General features: G+C 43.3%; 1 protein-coding gene across 1 annotated transcript; it reads right to left on the minus strand.

Annotated features, from left to right (window-relative positions):
- Positions 1-3423: 3423 nt before the first annotated feature.
- On the minus strand, positions 3424-18052 carry LOC148899832 (uncharacterized). Its single transcript, XM_088995256.1, has 3 exons — positions 17716-18052; positions 14888-15154; positions 3424-11018 (listed from the first exon to the last, which is right to left on the minus strand). Exons 1-3 carry the CDS (start codon positions 18050-18052, stop codon positions 10042-10044), a joined length of 1581 nt encoding a protein of 526 aa, XP_088851382.1. The 3' UTR covers positions 3424-10041.
- Between the last annotated feature and the right edge of the window lie 1724 nt (positions 18053-19776).

Consider the following 19776-nt stretch of genomic DNA (forward strand, 5'->3'; position numbering starts at 1 on the left):
ATGGCAAGTAAGAAGGGGCTCAGAGCTGACCCCTGGTGGAGTTCCACTAATGGGTTTATTTTGATCGTTCGTCCCTGATTCATTGCTTCTACGGGTGTTAATGGCAAAGGGTGGTTAAATCATCAGGAAGCCAGGTGTTGAACAGAAAGTTGGTTTAATCTTGAAGACAGCGAGGGAGGTCAGCGAAGGAGGAAGGCAGAGAGGAGAGAGAGAGATGCAATGGGAGAGCATTTATATGGCACACAGGGTGTGACGCGATAGGATGTGACGTAATGTGGATGCGACATGTAATGAAGGCAGGATACGACATATCAGGAAGTCCAAAACGTAAACAAAGATTAGAAAGCGATGTTTAGAGATGTTTGTATAGCGAATTACCCCAACATCCCCCCCTGACGAACATATCTAACATTGGTGGAGTTGAATAGAAAGAAGAAAGATAAAAGAAAAGAAAATCACAAAAAAGAAAATCACAATGGAAACAATCTCAAATTAAAGTCATGTCATCGCTACAACAGTCAAATCTTCATGGCATCCTGGATGGTGATCACCAGGACGAAGAGGAGGAACGAAATTGTTTGTAGGATTTGTCGCAAGCAGGCCCCAGGGTGTGGCACGGATGAGCTGGTGACTGGGAAAGGGTGTATGATCTGTCGACGCGGCTCCAGTGACGTGCATCGGAAATCTTCTTGATGAACGATGCCCTCGCGAATCCAGGTGAAGCTTGTGGCTGCTAAGATGGCTAGCAGCTCTGCAACCGGTCCATCTCACGTTGGTGTGGTCCACGTCATTCTCTTCAGACCACAGCTCCGTCCTGTGGAGAACAAAAGAAGACTTGTGCCAAGTCACATGTTGAAAGGATGGTTTCATTCTACACGTCACACCTTGGCGTTTCCCTATCAAAGTATGTCTCATCGTTTAGGCTCTGCAATGCATTCTCTCATAGAAATGGCAGTAAGTCATTGTTAGATGTTAGTTGGTTAGTATATGTTAGTGGTTAATGAGTCTGCATTTCTGGAGGGCACCACTTTCTTGGGGAATGACGTCGCAGCCAATATCATCATTAAAAGTGAAATTTTTGGGAATGGTGATCTAAGCCACAGGTGTCAAAGTCAAGGCCCGCGGGCCAAATCCGGCGCGCCACATCATTTTTTTTCGGCCCACGAAAGCAAATCAAACTTGTGAAATTCCATGATGCTTGCTAAAATCCGAACCAAAATTTCATATTTTTGGATGTAAACCACAATAACAGTCATTATTCTTGACTTCAGATTTGAAAAATAGTTATTCATTAATTTTGTGTGTGCTCTATATGTAATATGTGGAGGGGATTAAACATTCTAATGGCTTCCCCAAATTCATAACGGCCCTCTAGAGGAATCCATAACTACAATGTGGCCCGCGGCAAAAAATTACTTTGACACCCCTGATCTAAGCTATCGTCAGTCCCCCCTGTTGAGACATGAAAAGTCTCACTTTGCCAACTGGGAACGTGTTTGCGTGGAAAACACGATCCATCTTTGACATTGCACAGATTATCAATTTGTATAAAACCATTTGTCAATCACTGTCCCAAAATTTTGGAGGCCAAATTTTGGCATGTCGCCACATTGCTTGGGTGGAGGACAGCCTTCCACAATTCTTTAGCACAAGTTGACATGGTCAGCAACATTATGGCAATCTGCGTAATTGGTCATCATACTCGCCTTTTGTCATTCAGTTGGAGGGCAACAGTTGACAGTCAGTTTCGCTTCTGCATAGGACATCCATCCGCGCAACCCAGCTTCATCTCCGGTCACCCTGGCACGGATTCTCCAAGAGTTCTCCCCCCCTGAGGAATCTCCTTCTCCCAATTCTGAAAGAAGCTGGTTAGCGTGGAAAACCCTATACAATATCTCTGATTCCGCCTGAATCACTGACTGACATCGGTGCCCACTCTATTCATTTGCCAATTTCAATCTTACCAACCTGAACGGCAAGAAATCCCTTTAATGTGCACTGCATTCAATTCATAATAATAAATGGTAATTCGTAATCAGAATCATCTTTATTGCCAAGTATGTAGAACACGCAAGGAATCAAATCAATCTTAACAGGTCACCCTGCCTTTTTAGTCGTAACTATAAACTACTTTTGAACTGACAAATGTCATCGCTGTACGAAAAGGCCAGGAGATAAATTAGCATTTGCGGCTGTCTAAATAAACGTTGGATGTCCGTCATCGCATCTCCAACGTTGAATATTTTTCGTTCGATCAAGCCTAATTGTCACAATTCGTTGCTCGCTAGATGGTTGGATGAGAAATATGTGCAAAAAATAAAAATTGTCATGCATTTGAATAAATGCCAAACACTTTTGGAAATCAAAACCATTATCAATAGGGGCTCTGTCATTGATCCGAAATCATCAGTTGGGTGTGCCAAACTCTAGTTGTGCAGGTGCATTACACCAGCCGTTGCGGCCTCTCCTTTGTCGGATCTCCTATGACAATTGAAACAGAGATTAAATTTTGTTTCCAAAGACATCAAGAATCAAAATGCAGTTTGATGCTACGACTGTGATTCAGCAGCGTCTGCCGAGAAAATCACTAGATGGGTGGATGCAAGTGGCTTGTGCATCTCACAGTTCATCAATTCGTCCTGCAAATTGAACAATTTCTCAACCACCATCCCAGCTCTGTTTGCGAATTGTTGCGGTCCACATCATCTGCATTAAAGCATAATGAAAAAAGTTTAGTCATCAAATTTTGCAACTCAACCTCATCCAATTTGTTCTCATCTCATTTTCCGAGCCGCTTATTCCTCATTAGGGTCGCGGGGGTTGCTGGAGCCTATCTCAGCTGTCTTCGTGCACGAGGCGGGGGACACCCTGAATTGATTGCCAGCCAATCGCAGGGCACACAAAGACATACAACAGTCACTCTCACACTCACACCTAGGGACAATTTGGAGTGGTCAATCTGCCTGCCATGCATGTTTTTGGAGTGTGGGAGGAAACCGGAGGACCCGGAGAAAACCCACGCGGGTCCGGGGAGAACATGCAAACTCCACACAGGGAGGCCGGACCGGGACGCGAACCGGCGACCTCTGCACTGTGAAGCCGGTGTGCTAACCACTCGACTACCGGGCCGCCTCATCCAATTTTGTTATCATCATCAAATTCGATGTGTATATATATATAAATCAAGTCATCTGTTCTTTGACTTCAAGGGGATGACAATTGTCAGGTCAAAACAAGTGTAATGATCATGTCACAATCGTTATTTCAATAAATCTATAAACTTTCCTTTTGTGAAAAGTCCAACGATACCAACTGGTGAATCTCTTTTAAGTAATTAATCACTAGCGACTCTAGTTACATTTACCTTGCCAATTTCATCCAATTCGAGATAAATGTTCCTGTTATTTAGCCTAATTTACTATTTTTTTTTACTTTTTCTAATTGAACTGTCATTTACGAGAGGTCAACATAGTGGAATGTGGTGGGTGCCCCAGAATTGTCTCTGGGTGTTTTAAACCCCTTTTTGAAGTTTTGTGCTGACCAAACCCTTGAAGAGGCATCGTAAATAACTGGCTTCTTTCAAACGGCCTAATCAAGATGTAGACAGAACAAAGTTTAGCTCAATCTAACAAAACTAATCCTATAATTTTATAAATTCACTCTTTGACTCTTATCATTTTATACAATTTCCACTTCATTTTGCATTCGCCCAAATCAGGATTTCAAAATTATTTGTCCCGATCGCAGACAAAAACATTGGAATCCTGACTTCAAGCTGTTCAATTCTCTTAGTGAAAACACTTTATCCAATCTAACAAAAATACTTTACTTTTGCCTTCAAATTCACTCAAATTCAGCCTGTTTGTTCATTTGTTTGTTGGGTTATTTATTTCTTCACTCAGTCTAATTTGCCAGTCTATTTAATTTAGTTTTTGTTTCAAGTGGATGTATTCATCAAAGGGCTATGGGAAAAACGGTGTTGTCATTCATGAGGACATCGAGCTGGCATGGTTGGACAGGTTTCCTGATGAGACAGGATAGTCATCTGCATAGCACCCCCATTGAGTCCTCTTGTAATGACATGGCTCTTTCCCCAGGGCACATTCTCTCGTCCTGTGAAAGGAGAAAAGAGAACTGTGCGGCAGATTTTATGCAGACTGGAACAATGTTTTTGCACAATACGTTTGTGAATGTTAACGCAACCGCGTTATTCATTATATTTCCTTTTATTAACCTATTCGTGAACAAATCAATTTGCCGATCCCAGATTCCAGCTGTGAATTTACCCTCACCCCTTTAGAGCAGAGAAGAAAGGAGGAGGGGTGGGCTGGGCTGCCCCCCCCCCCCGCCCCTGTCCCTTTGTTACAGCGATTCTCATCCCCAAGGCACCGAGCTGTCAACGTATATGCTCAACGCGTGTACATAAACACACACAAACACAAATGCATATACATAGAAACACAAAGACGGCTCCTCCGAACGAACTTTTGTTTTATTCATTAATCCTTTTATCTTGGGAGAATCAACATAAAAATGTAATCGGCATTAAAGAGTTGTGACGTCTTCCATCGCAGTTGTGAAATTCCGCATCGTGTGAGAAAGGAAATTAACCACAATAAACCAGTTGATTGCATAAGCGCCACCTGTTACGGGGAGAGCCGATGTATGGGGACAAATCAAGAGGACGGGAGGAAGGAGCGAGCGTTCCGTCTCCATCTGATTTCCCGATTCGAGTTTCCCGTCACTGACAGAAGTGTTCTCGTCAAAGTAGGAGCTTGCAAATACGTGCTCGCCTGGTGGGAAAATAATATTTTTCAAACTTAAAAATATGTCCATGCCTAAATCCTTTTGTTCATTCTCTTCCCTCGTGCATCCATAATAAAAGACTACTTACCCCTTCCACATGTGGCTGATCCATGTTTGCCTTTGAGAAAACTGCCTCCCACAAGCTGAGTAACACTACCGGGCAGATCCGGCACTTGCAAAATGGCGGAGCCTCACACATGTTCCTGCAGCGTGAGGCGGATCAAGTCGCTCTGGGGGATTCTCGCGGGCCTCTAAGCAACGTCGACAGACCGAGGCCCGAGTTCGGCGAGCAGACGCCGCTTCCATCCTAAAACCAGAAAGAACCTCGAGTCGTCGACATGTTGAAAGAGTTGGTGAGGGAACGGCTGCTTGCGGCCGTTGACAAAATGTTCGGACTGTTCCAAACGACCGTGGCTTTGTACGAGGAGCAACTTTGTCGAGCAAGGGAGCAGAGCGAGCGACACCGACAACTGGAGGTGGTTCGCAAGACCTGAATTGTGATGCGTTTCCAAGGTTTGTCCGCCATACTCGGATTCGGCATTCGCAGCGTTACAAACGACACCAATGCTCTATTTTGTTGAAACGGAAACCCAGAATGCTCCGGTTATATTTGTTCTATACGCGTAGAACGCCCGAATGTGAATCGGAAGACGTCAACTCGCCGTGTTTTTGTTTGAACGGACAAACAACACCGTTGGACGGCCACCATCTTTATTTATCTTTATTTATTTATATATAGATTTAGCTTTCATCCAATTGGAACGGCACTCTGGCGTCATGTGGTGGCGACATTTGTCGTACCTGACTGGGCTCACCTTCTAACGTTGTGTTCATTCTGAACATGTCGACGAATTTCCCTTTTGTGGTTGAGAGAAAAATGTCAGCTCTGAGCCCCTTTTTATTCGCGATGGTGATGCACAGGCTGACAGACAATGTTAGACAAGAATCTTCTTGGACCATGGTGTTTGCTGATGACATTGTGATCTGTAGCGAGAACAGGGAACAGGTGGCAGAGAAACAAGAGAGGTGGAGGTATGCCCTGGAAAGGAGGGGAATGAAGATCAGTCGCAGCAAGACGGAATATGTGTGTGAATGAGAGGGATCCTAGTGCAAGAGTGATGCTACAGGGAGAATAGATAAAGAAGGTGGAGGATTTTAAGGTCAACTGTCCAGTGCAATGGAGAGTGTGGAAAAGAGGTGAAGAAGCGTGCCCTGGCAGGCTGGAACGGCTGGAGAAAATGTCAGGCGTGATAGAAGTGTTTCAGCTAGGATGAAAGGAAAAGTGTATAAAACAGTGGTGAGACCAGCCATGATGTTTGGACTGCAGACAGTGCCACTGAAGAAAAGACAGGAAGCAGAGCTGAAGATGTTGAGGTTTTCTTTGGGAGTGACCAGCTTGGATAGGATCAGGAATGAGTACCGTACATAAGGCGCACCTAAATGCCTTCAATTTTTTTTCAAAAGCTGACCATGCACCTTATAATACGCCTTATATATGGATCAATATTGAGCCGCAATAGGTCTCGTAACTACACATTTGGACTGTACATCAATGAAATAAAATGTATGCAATAAAATCGTACAAACCACTATGCCCGCTTTCTGTCCGAAATGGAAGTTTTTGATCTTCGTCCTTTTATCTTTTCCTTGCTAAACAGTACAGCGATTAAAGCATGTCCATTCTCGCAGTCTTCTCAGTAAAATGAAACTTAAATAACGAAGCGCGGAAAGTAAAACCTGTACCGGAAGTGACAACAACCCAACGTAATGTCAAGAAAAATAAAGCACAGCCATCTACTGGTCAACTATGGGATAGCAGTCATAAACAAATGTATCAGCTGCATTTACATTCATTTTGGGAGTGAATGGAGTTGTCAGAAAGCTTATTTGTAATCTATTAATAAAGACTGACTGACCTCTCAGATTTGTTGAAATTCCGATTAGCGCTGCACCGTCGAAGCAGCGTCTAGCATCAATTGCATCACGTAACTTCGGTTAAATCTTGTTCTTTTTCTTCTGGTTCTGTTCTTCATTTGTGTAGTCTAAATATTCAATCAGCAGGAAGCAAAGTGATATACATTTTTTTTTCTTATCAGGCAGCTAGAGAATGTTCTTCAGGGAGAGCGGAGAGCAAAAAAGCACGAGCAAGAGCGGTTGGCCGAGCGCGTCCCAAGCAGATCTAGACAACCGGAGTGATGTCTGTTAAGTTATGTTGTTTTTTTGAGTTCTCCCCCTAACTTGAAAAGGGTTTTGACTGTGTTGACCGGAATTACACTGGGACTTCACTCTTTAACTCCAATGATGAGACAGATTTCTCCTTTCTTTTCCCTCTTTTATTTTGGACTTAATCATCTCTTTTCTCATTGAAAAGACAATTGCTGATTGCAAGGTAAAAAACCGTCAGCCACCCTGGTCTTTACACAGTTGAACTCCACTGTCTTGGTAAACTCCTAGAGCAGTACTTGAACCGAACCGAACGCTGAGCAGTGTAGCAACTGACTATTTTAAGGAGTGGTTTCTTCTGGTGAGAGCCTTCCTGATTTCTGAATGGCTTTCAGCTTCTGGCACATTTGTTTTTATTCCAGTTCTCTCCTCTGGGGGAAAATGGTGCCACTCATCATTGGACTACAGCTTCGGCCATATTTGTAGTTTGCCAAGACAATGTCACTTTGGAAAGGACCTATCATCTGCTCGATACAATCATGAATATTTATTAGACTGAAACATGATAGCTTCAGGTTTTAACTGAGCTAAGTACATGTATACTAAACTAACATATACAAATAACTAAACTACATACATATATAGACTAACTTACGGATAAGAATAAGTAGAAATGAAATAACATGAGATGTTTTTAGGATGTGTATATAACGAGTTCTAACTAAACAAAGAATATATCAACAAAAATGGATGGGAGTCTTTTCATGATGGCCAAAGTCTACACTGAAACGCGAGTTAAGCATTGCTGGTTTGCACAATTACCAATATCCAGTTTACATTCAGTCTTCTTCATATTTTAATTGATATACAGTGGGACCTCGGTTTACGAACACCTTGCCTTACGAACTTTTCGGTTTACGAACAAATTCACTCTGATATCATCATGTGGCAACCTGGAAGTTCGCCGTTTCGGTTTACGAACGTTAAATTTATGAAAATTAAACCTTGGATTAAGCACTACTTTTCGGGATACACACGGAGCGCAGCCCCACCACGGCTGGCGGAGTATCTTTGTCGGACGAACACCAAAGCACACGACCGAACAGCACCCCAGCCGGCCTACCTTTCCACACCCCCTTTCTCTTGAGTGCACACTTCAATCGTCTCCAAGGATTTTTTTACAGATACTTTTGCTGTTATGAGACCGAAAAAGACCCCACCACAGGCTCGTGTTCAGCCAAAGAAGACACAAAACAGTCGAGGAGAAGATCATTGAGAAACACAACGGGGTGTGCGTTTGTCTGATTTAGCGGCCCAGTACGGATATGCTAAGTCCACCATTGCTACCATCCTTGGCAACAGAGAAGCTATTAAAGGTGCGTGTGTTGCACGGCAAATTCACTCTGATATCGTCATGCGGCAACCTGGAAGTTCGCCGTTTATTGATGATTTTAAAGGGAGCAACGGATCATTACTCATCATGGTGAGACAGCCAGTTCTGACAATAAAGGGATCATTCGTCAAAATGGTGAAAGAAGAAGGCGACGTTCCTCAGCAAGTATTTAATGCAGATGAGACCGGCCTTTTTTGGAAAAAGATGCCTAACCGGACTTTCATAACACAGGAAGAGAAGTCTAACCCCCATTCCATCAAGCCATCAATGACCATCACAAGGGTAAATAAAATGACTTTATTATACAGTGCAGTGTATTTCTTTCATTACAATACAATAGCACATTTATTATACATCGAATAAGGTATATTGTTTGTAGTTATAAGGCTTATTTAGTTGAAAATTACATTTTATGGACACCTGGGAACGGATTATTCTCATTTTAATGGTTTCCGATGGGAAATTAATTTTTGGGATACACACTTAGCCTTACACACTCTGTCTGGGAACCAATTAAGTGTGTAAGCCAAGGTCCCACTGTACTGTGGCCGAGCTGAGAAAAAGTAAAAAAAAAAAATTAGACCTATTTTTAATTGAAAATCAGGGGTGCGCGTTATACTCGAATACATACGGTCGATATTATAGATTCATATTCGTTTATATTGCGTTTTAACAACAGATGAAACTGCAACAAAGCGCCAACATGAAAAAAAGGAAAATGCTGCCAGCTTGCAGAAGGGAAAAACAGTGCCAGAGGTCTGGCCAGCACTTTATCAGCACAACAGCAAGAAAAACTAAAACCCGTGAATGGCACTCGACGTCATATTTTCAATGTATTCCGATATTTCAATTTTTATCCAGTGATTTCAATTCCTGTATTTTGTTTTTCTACTTCTTTCTTTCCTTTCCGCTTCCTTTTGTGGCTTTGCTGCTGTGAACTGTGGATTTCTTCACTGCGAGACGGATAGGGGAACATCCAAACGAATACCCAAATAATTTTGGGAATGGACCCTGGAAATTGCGAGTTTCAAAAGGTCCCGCCCACTTGTTCGTGACGTCACGGCAAGACGACTTCGCCTTGCTCTAGAATCCAAACAATGGCTTCATATCGGGAGAAGATGCTTTCTTGTGACTCATCCAGTTATGAATATGATTCAAGTAGTTCTGAAGAGTAAAGCATAAATGTTTGCAATCGATTAAAGAAGTACTTGCGCATCAATTCGAGCCGTCTGGACTCCAATGTAGCGTCCCAGAAAAGGCACAAGATGGCACACGAGCTCCGTTGGAAATGGGCTGATTTGTCTGCTGGGAATTTGTGTCAACTCGTATCAAATAGTAGTCCTGGTGCAACACACAACGATTCACCATCGCGTTATGTTTTTTCCTTCTAATTTCGCCATCAACACGAAGTTTTCAGACCAAAAAAAAGTACCCAAAATGCAATGCGTGTTGCTTTCTCGGTCAGGGGCGTTTCCAGACGTGACATCACGTCAGGAATCGTCACCAACTTAAAAACAAGACTTCCTGAATATTCAGCGCGAGTCTTAAAACGTAAAATCTAGCTATATGCGGTCGAATCTTTGTCAAATACGCTCAGTAGAAGTGATGAAGCCAGTAGATGAGAAGTGAAGCCAGTAGAGCGCAGCCTTGCTCGCCGAGTGCCGGTCTTTGCATGCGCTTTACTTGTCGTCGTGGCGCGTGCAGATGTGCGAAGCCAAAGTGGCCTTATGGGCGTAGCTTTCGCCGCACACTCCGCAACTGTAGGGCTTTTCTCCCGTGTGCCTTCGCATGTGCGTGACCAGCGCGCACCTTTGGGCGAAGGTCTGGCCGCAAGTGGAGCATCGGAATGGTTTTTGTCCGCTGTGCGTCATCATGTGGAGCTCCAAGTGTTCCTTCTGAGAAAAGGCCCTGCCGCAATCCGGGCAGGAAAAGGATTTTTCTCCCGAGTGGCTTTTCAGGTGTCTCGTCCAGTGGGAATGGCAGGTGAAGGATTTCCCGCAAACGGAGCATCGGTAGGGTTTTTCGCCCGTGTGGGTCCTCCTGTGCAGCTCCATGTTTGCCTTCAGAGAAAACGCCTTGCCGCAATCCGAGCAGCAAAAGGGTTTTTCTCCCGTGTGGATTTTCCTGTGCGTTATCCAGAGGGGCAGGGTCCGAAAAGCCTGACCGCAATCGGAGCATTGGAAGGGTTTTTCTCCGGTGTGAGTCCTCACGTGGTCCTCCATGTGGTGTTTCCGAGAAAAGGCTTTGTCGCAAACCGAGCAGGAATAGGATTTTTCTCCCGTGTGGATATTCATGTGTCGGTTCAAGTTGTAATTGTAAGTGAACTTTTTACCGCAAACAGAGCAGTGGAAAGGCTCCTTCAGGGAAGGACACTTTTGGCGTTTGCGGGACCTTTTCTTGCCGGGGACCTTTTTCGGAGACGTTTTGTCCTCGCCTTCCTCGACGTCGTCGTCGTCGTCCGACATTGGCGCCAGGAGGTCGTCTGGCGGCGACCCTTCAGACAACTCGGGCGCTTCGTCTTCACCCGCTCGGCTGCCGGTCGGGCTGACATCGGCCTCAAAATGGGAGGAGCCCCGCGGACGCTCCGGCTCCAAACCGGACTGCCCCCACGGCGGGCGAGGGGCTTCTTCCAGGCCGCTGACCATCCGCTGGAGATCTGCGGGACGCAAGCGACAAAAATACGGTCAAATGTTTTTGGCCTTAATCCATTCCAGAATCATTTGCCATTGGGGGAATGTACGGCGTCACCGCTATGGACGATAATGCGGCCCGGAGGCTAACGGCTAGCAGCTCAACGTCCCGAGTGCAGAGCTTCTCTTTGATGGTGACGTGCCCACGATTGAACCATTTCGTCGTTGACAAACTGATAGAGATTAGAGAATAAGAAGTTATATCATATTTAAAAGTTGCATGCTGTTGTATGCTTAGTCAACACTTGTGACTCAATATACAATTGAAGCACGGACAACCTGGGGTCAATCAGGTCAACGGACACAGCAAGTTAAACGTACGGTGCATTCAGGTACACTCCGTTTGGTCCACAACCCATTTTTGCTTCTAAACCCTAGGCATTAAAAAGACATTTCTGCTCGATAAACTAATTGGACGAGAACAGTGACGTTGGAAAAGCCAAGGATTCACTGAAGGCCGACGACCAAAATGGTGTTTTCAGATTGATCATGAAGCAAATACGATGATACCTCAGTTTATGAACGTAATTGGTTTGCAGAAAGGGTGTGTAAGGCGAAAAGTTCATCTTCCAAACATTTGTTTCCCATAGGAAACCATTAAAATGAGAATAATCCGTTCCCAGGATTGGCATAAAACATCATTTTCTCCTAAATACGCCTCAAAACTATACAACATAGATCTTATTTTATGGATAATATTGTATGTTTTTCTTTCTATGCTTGTCTGTGACTGTTAAGTGTCCTTGAGAGCTTTGAAAAGCACTTGAAAATAATGTATTATTATTACTCTTATAATAATAATACAAATATATTTTTTCAAAGCTCTCAAGGACAATTTACAGTTACAGACAAGCATAGATACTATAATAAATAAAATACAATGACAAATAGAATACCATAAATAAAATACAAGAGAGAGCTACTCAGAAAATGCAACTTTAAATACAGTAAAGTCTCGTTATATCGATATTCTCGGGAGTCCGAAAAATATCGATATATCCGACCCTGCGCGCATGTAATTTTCTCCTTGCGGTTATAGAAATAGTATCGTAATAACCGGTACTATCGATATAACCGATATCGATATAACGAGACTTTACTGTAGGTGGGGTTTGACATGCTATTGGATTGTAATGAAAGAAATAAACGGTACGATATAATAAAGCCATTTTATTTACCTTTGTGATGGTAGTTGTCAATGGATGTTAGCAATGGTCGATTTAGCATACTGGTACTGGGACGCTAAGTCACACAAATGCACACCTCGGTGTTTTTCCATGATCTCCTTCTTCTGCTCGAACGTCATTTACATTAGTGTCCTTTTCGGCTTAACACTTGCCTGTGGTGGGGTCTTTTTCAGTCCCATCATAGCAAAAGTACTCCACTCGATAACAAACCATGTCTGCACTCAACGAAAGGAGGTGTGGAAAACTAGTCCGCCAGCCACCATGGCGCCATGTGGTTTGGTTCGTCCGCCAAGATTACATTCTGGCGAATTTAATGTTGGTTACTCGAAAAGTTGGTGAGCTAAAGCTGAGGTATCACTGTAAATACATTTAGTTAGCCATGTTAAACAGGGTTAAGGATAAACATTAAAATAGTGAGTTAATCAGTATAAATAGTGCTTTGCTTTCAAAAGATGGATGAGCGAGCGGACGTGGAATGTTTGTTGGGAGGTGTGTTTTTGCAGGCACCAGGGGGTCAAGGGGTCAGCTGGTTCTCATCACCCACAAAGGAGGTGAAAGGTTACGACATGACCAACGCTGACTTCTCCGCTACATCCCGCCAAGAGGAGGACGACACCAGAGACCAACTGTTGCTTTCTTTGTTTGAGCCAAATTTAAAACATGCATGGAGTAGGTTACAGCAGCAATAATAATAATAATAATGAAGAAGAAGAACAAATAGAAAGCTAGCTAGCAAGCTAGCTAATAGATAGCCAGCCAGATAATAGATAGCTAGCTAGACAGCCATATAGCCAGCTAGATAGAAAATAGTTAGCTACATAGCCATCGAGATAGCCAGTTACCTGTAGATAGCAAGCTAGATAGATGGAGAGTTAATAGATAGCCAGCTAGAGAGCTATCCAAAGAATAGGTAGCTAGCTAGACAGCCAGATAGCTAATAGATAGAAAATAGTTAGCTAGATAGCCAGCGAGATAGCTAGGCACCTGTCGATAGCCAGCCAGTCAGATAGCGAATAGCTAGCTAGCTAGACAGCCATATAGCCAGCTAGATAGAAAATAGTTAGCTAGATAGCCAGCGAGATAGCCAGGTACCTGTAGATAGCCAGTTAGCTAGATAGATAGCTAATAGATAGCCAGCTAGATAGCTATCCAACGAATAGATAGCCATCTAGACATCCAGATAGCTAGATAGCTAATAGAGAGACACAAGAACCATTGCACAATACGGTAAATCTTTAATTACGTTCATAATCGTGAACATTTAAAGGTAACTGTTAATGCTAATATTAGCTTGTAATATTTTAACCTAACAATCAGTAGCCACAATGAGCCCTCATATTTCTTGTTTCTGCGATTAGCTAGCAAAGTGCGGATGGAGAGAGGCGGCTAACGGCTAGTAGGAATTTTTTTTTTTTTCACGAGGCAGAAGGCGAGCGCCGCCATGTTTTTCTAGAGATGGACAAGCCAGGTGTGGCAGGCAGTGGCTCAGGGACGTCATGGTGGAATGTGCACGTCTACTACAAGCTAAATGTTGAAACCAAACACCAAGCTGTAGCATCCGTTGACAAAAAGAGATTGTCTCACATCTCCTATCCCACAAAAATCCGCTTCAAATCCAAGCCGCGACAGTTCCACATACATCCACATTATGTTAGGTTTGATTAGTCTTAATTAGTCTCATCTGTGGAGTAATTTACGTTTCACAGCAGCAAAGTTATGAAAGGAAGAAGAAAGGAAAATCGTAGAAAAACAAACTACGGTGATATCTCAGTTTATGAACCCCATGGCATACGAACTTTTCGGTTTACGAACGTTAAATTTATGAAAATTTTACCTTGGCATACGAACTATTTTACGGGATACACACGGAGCGCCACGATGAGTGATGTGTCGTTCGCAAACGAGCTCGTTCTAACAACGAAATGGCAGCCGACTTTTTTGTCCTCTATTCCCCGCCCCCGGTCGTCGGTTAAAGCCACGTGATTGGTCAAGAACGCAGCAGTGAGAGTGAGGCCGTTAAACCTGAAAGAGACAGGCAAACGACAGAGTGAAAAAATGGAGAGAAAACAGTGAAATTTGGGCCCATTTCAACTTTCAAAAGCAGAGTGTAGACTGCAAGGTTAAAATATCCCATCAATCAGGCTCCACAAACAACCCGTGCAAGCCATCTGTCCACTTGATGCAAAAAGCTATTAACCCAGCTAAACAGAACACACTTGATGAGGAACAAGGTAAAATTATTGCAGAGAAAGCACCTACAAGGGACCATTCCTCAAGATGGTGAAAGAAGAAGGCTACGTTCCTCATCAAGTGTTTAATGCTGATGTAAGCGGCCACTCCATTCCATCAAGCCATCAACGACCATCACAAAGGTCAATAAAATTATATTATTTTACAGTACAGTTTATTTCTTTAATTATAATAGCATAGCACATTTATTTTACATAAAATAAGGTATATTTTGTGTAGTTTAAAGAAACTTAGAAAGTAGAAAATTATGTTTTATGGGGACCTGGGAACGGATTATTCTCATTTTAATGGTTTCCTATGGGAAATTAACTTTTGGTATAAACACTTTTTGCCTTACACACACTGTCTGGGAACCAATTAAGTTCGTAAGCAAAGATATGACTATATATCATCGTTACCTTCACAATCGGCGGCGCTCCCCAAAGCTTCTTCTGTGTTGTCATCATCGGCTGACAGGAACGCAAAGACCTTCTCTGGCGAGGGCGTCCCGCTGCGATGTTCGCTCGGACCGCCGGGTGGTGGAAGTCGGTCATCGACACTCTCCTCGGAGACGCCATCTTGCGGCAAACTGCTGACATCGGCCTCTTCCTTTTTAATGTGGAGGACTTGTGGATAGTCCAAAGCGGAGCTCTCCGATTTCACGTCTCCGATTAGCTGATTCACGTCTGAAAGAAAGAAGACCGAGAGAAAGAAAGGGGGTTGCCATGGTTTTTAACACATCAACATGTGCCATATTTCACCAACAAAGCATGCGTTTTGATAGCTTTTGGGGAGCCAGATGGCTGAATTGCTTCCTCATACAGTGATACCTTGGCTTACAAAATTGTCTTGGTTCCCAGACAAAGCGTGTCAGGCGAAAAGTGTGTATCCCAAAAATTTATTTCCTATAGGAAACCATTAAAATGAGAATAATCCGTTCCCAGGCTCCAAGAAGACATCAGTTTCTAAGCCTTAAAATACACAAAATATACCTTATTTTATGTATAATAAATGTGCTATGTTATTATAATGAAGAAAATAAACTACTGTATAATACTTTTTTTATTTACCTTTGTGATTGTCGATGGCTTGATGGAATGGAGTGGCCGCTTACATCAGCATTAAACACTTGACGAGGAACGTAGCCTTCTTCTTTCACCATCTTGAGGAATGATCCCTTGGAGGTGCTTTCTCTGCCATCATTTTACCTTGTTCCTCATCAATTGTGTTCTCTTTAACTGGGTTGATAGGTTTTTGCATCAAATTGTACAGATGACTTGTGAGGGTTATTTGTGGAGCCTGATTGATAGGAATTTTAACCTTGCAGTCTACACTCTGCCTTTCAACTATCAAAGTTGAAACCAGTCCAAATTTCACTGTTTTCTATCCATTTTCTCACTCTCTCTCAGTCGTCTGCCTGTCTCTTTAATGTTTAAACCCCACCACGTCACTGCTACGTTCTTGACCAATCGTGTGGCTTTAACCGACGACTGGGGGCGGGGAATAGAGCAACAAAACAAGCCGGCTGCCATTTTTTTAGGAGAATGGGCTCGTTCGCGAACGACACATCACTCATTGTGGCAGCTACGTGGGTATCCCGCAAAATAGCTCGTATGCCAAGATCAAATTTTCATACATTTAACGTTCGTAAACCGAAAAGTTCGTAAACCAAGGTATCTATCACTATAGTTTAACTTCATTTTGAAAGATTACAAACAGGGGTTTCCTACCACAAATTGTGGATTTATGAATGTGATACTTGGCAAGAAAAACTAGTAAATTAACCATAAAATATTTATCATTGGTCTTATAATAACCCAAACAGCATGTCTTTGTAGTGAAATATGAACGGCAAAGTGATGAAAGGAATTAAAGTAGAAAAACAAAATGAGGAGCTGCTGGAAAGGCAGCCACTCTCGCGGCGCCGTCTTGAAGCGAAATAAATAATATGACAACACAAAGACACACAGAGTTATTCTTTCGGGAGCACTTTCTGTACCCTCTTTGTTACATGAAGCAGTTCTCGATGAAAGAGAGGATCAAAGCATCCTTTTCAGCAGTGGATCAGGGACATCATGGTGGAATGTGCACGTTGCACACCTGTCAACCGGCCGTATTTTGCCGTATTCTTTACGGTTTTTGCACATTTTTCAATGTGTACGGGAAACGCAAGAATTGTGAAATATAATTTTGAGATATTTTCGATTCCCTTTTCGTCATTAAATATTAGCAGTAACGTTAATTAAAACAAAAATCGCTACTCATAAAAAGAAAAGCTGACCACTGAGAAAACAAGTCCGTGCTAAAAGTCTTGAGAAGAAACAAAAGTTCTGAGAAGATAAGTTACGGTCGAGTGGAATTTTATTTTGAAAGCAGTTAAATAAAACATGTTTCGCCGTCATACAATTCATATATTTTTTCAAATTGAATTTGTCCACAGCAAAAAAAAAAGTCAAAATGCTCTACGACAAAGAACATACTTGATTATGATGCTAGCAAAATGTTCCAACTTGTTAAAAGTATTACTGTTTATATGTGAAATGTTGTTAATACAATTGCGCAAAGAAATATTACACATGTGTATGAAAGAAATATTACACATGTGTATGGTTATTTCTCAGGAAGGAAAAATTGAGTCGTTAGTAAGATCACAGTGTCTCACAGGTTGACAGGTATGACGCCGACTACTATGATATTTATGTTATAGTTTTCTATTTTTGTATTATATTTGGGACATAGGTTCTCCAGTGAAATGCGGCGAACCGTCACAAAAGACTTTTTGAAACAAATGTCTAATTGCACAGTTCCGATTTCGAGCAATTGAAGAGAAACAACGCTCGAAAGTGAGCAGTGTCAGGTACGACCAACGTCAACGCCACGTGACGCAAAGCGGCGTTGTAATTGGTAGAAAGCTAAATCCAAGATGTCGGCCGTCCAACGGCGTTGTTTGTCAGTTCAAATGAAAGTGCGGCAAATCGACGTCTTCCGATTCACATTCAAGATGGCGGCCGTCCAACAGTCTTGCTCGCTTGTCCGTTCAAATGAAAGTGCGTCGAATCGACGTCTTCCGATTCAAATTCGGGCGTTCGGCGTCTCGTGCGGCCCAGGAATGTGCACGGATAGGCCAAAATATAACCAGAAGACCGTGGGCTTCCGTTTCAATAAAATAGAGCGTCGGTGTCGTTTTTAACGCCTTTCCCGCCGAATAGAGCGCCGCGAATGCCGAATCCAAGTATGGCGGACAAACCTTCGACGCGTATCACAATCCGGGTCTTGCAAACCGCCTCCAGTTGCCGTCTGTGTCGCTCGCTCTCCTCCCTCGCCCGACAAAGTTGCTCCTCGTACGAAGCCACGGTCGTTTGGAACAGTCCGAAGATTTCGTCGGCGGCCGCAAGCAGCCTTTCCCTCACCAACTCTTTTAACATGTCGACGACTCGAGGTTCTTTCTGCTTTTGAGATGGAAGCGACGTCTGCTCGCCGAACTTCAAGCTCGCTCTGTCGACGTCACATTGAAACGCGGAAGAATCCCAGAGAGCGACTTGAGCCGCCTCACAATTCCCATAACACGTCTGAGGCTCCGCCATGTTGCGTGTGGTGCAACTGCCCCGGGGTGATGCTCAGCTTGAGGGAGGCCGTTTTCTCAAAGGCAAACATGGATCAGCCACACAGGGAAGGGGCAAGTAGTCTTTTATTATGGACGCACGAGGGAATCGAATGAACTTAAGGATTCAGGCAGGGACATATTTTTAAGTTTGAAAAACTAAATAAATGAAATAAAAACAATCAACAAAACGTTTTGAATCGGCTCTGCTCTCTCTCCACTTATATTATTTTCCCACCAGGCGGACACGTATTTGCAAGCTCCTACATTGACGAGATTACTTCCGAAATTTCCACTCGTTTTTTTTTATGACAAAAGAAATAAGACCCTCCAGTCGAGAGACCTTGTCATACACAAACATGACAGAGATCAGCCACCAAGACGGGAGAGAACGGGTGTCAAAGTCAAGGCCAAATATGGCCCACTACATTATTTTCTTCGGCCCATGAAATCAAATCAAGAAGGCCAAGTTGCATGATGCTTGACAAAGTCCCAACCAAAATGTCAAAATTTGCGAAAGTCCGAACCAAAATTTCACTGTCACATGTAAAGCCATAGCCACTGTATATCGTCCCCCGAAAAAACATTGTGACTTTTTAAAAGACTTCTCCGCTCTCCTCACACACTTGTCGACTCTGTCACCAAATATTATTATTATTCTGGGGGATTTCAACATACACGTTGACAATTCCATCCATCCGCTCAATATCACAATACTATTCTGGACTGATTGACGTCAACACTTGGAATGCACTGACTCTCTTTTCCCTGTACAACAAAATCATCCGACCCCCGATTTCTCTCCCCCCACTTTCACTCCTCAGACACCTGCAACGCTCTGCTTTTATTTTTCACTGAAAAGATCAACAAGATCCACCAGAACCTCGGCTCCTCTGTATCCCTCCCCTCCCCAACCTTCCTACTCCCTATCAACTGCTGTCGTCTTTTGAACTCCCCCATCCCTCCTTAATTTCTGACCTCATCATCAAGTCCAAGAATTTCAGCTCTTATTCACTCCTCACTGTCCACTGGAATTGTTCCTGCCCCTCTCAAAACCGCAGCTGTAACGCCAATCCTGAAAAAACTTGGTTCAGATCCCAACGATTTCAATACCATACGTCCAATTTCGCATCTTCCATTTACAGTATCGCTAAAATTCTCGAAAAAAAACGTCGCCTCTCAGCTCCACTCTCACCTCACTCACAATAACCTCTACGAACAATTCCAGTCTGGTTTCCGTCCCCGTCACAGCACTGAATAAGCCCTCATAAAAATCACTAATGACCTTCTCATAGCAGCAGATACCGGCTACCTCTCTGTTCTCATCCTTCTTGATCTATCTGCAGCCTTTGACACCATTTCTCACCCCATCCTGCTGAACCGACTCTCCACTCTAGGCGTGACACACACCCCACTTAGTTGGTTTCACTCCTACCTCACTGGCCGCTCACAGTTTATGCAAATTAACTCATTCACTTCACGGTCCTCCCCTGTGTCTTCTGGTGTGCCCCAAGGGTCTGTTCTGGGGCCCCTTCTCTTTATTACATGCCTTCTTCCCCTTGGTGATATCTTCCGCAATTTTGGCATTCATTTTCACTGCTTCGCGGATGACACCCAGCTCTACCTCTCCAGTAAACCCGACGCCTCTCTTCCACCTGCATCCCTTACACTTTGCCTCTCAGAAATTAAATCCTGGTTTTCTTATAA

This window comes from Hippocampus bargibanti, linkage group LG04 (assembly GCF_051943395.1).
Source record: "Hippocampus bargibanti isolate YZ-2025 linkage group LG04, ASM5194339v1, whole genome shotgun sequence".
Taxonomy (NCBI): Eukaryota; Metazoa; Chordata; class Actinopteri; order Syngnathiformes; family Syngnathidae; genus Hippocampus; species Hippocampus bargibanti.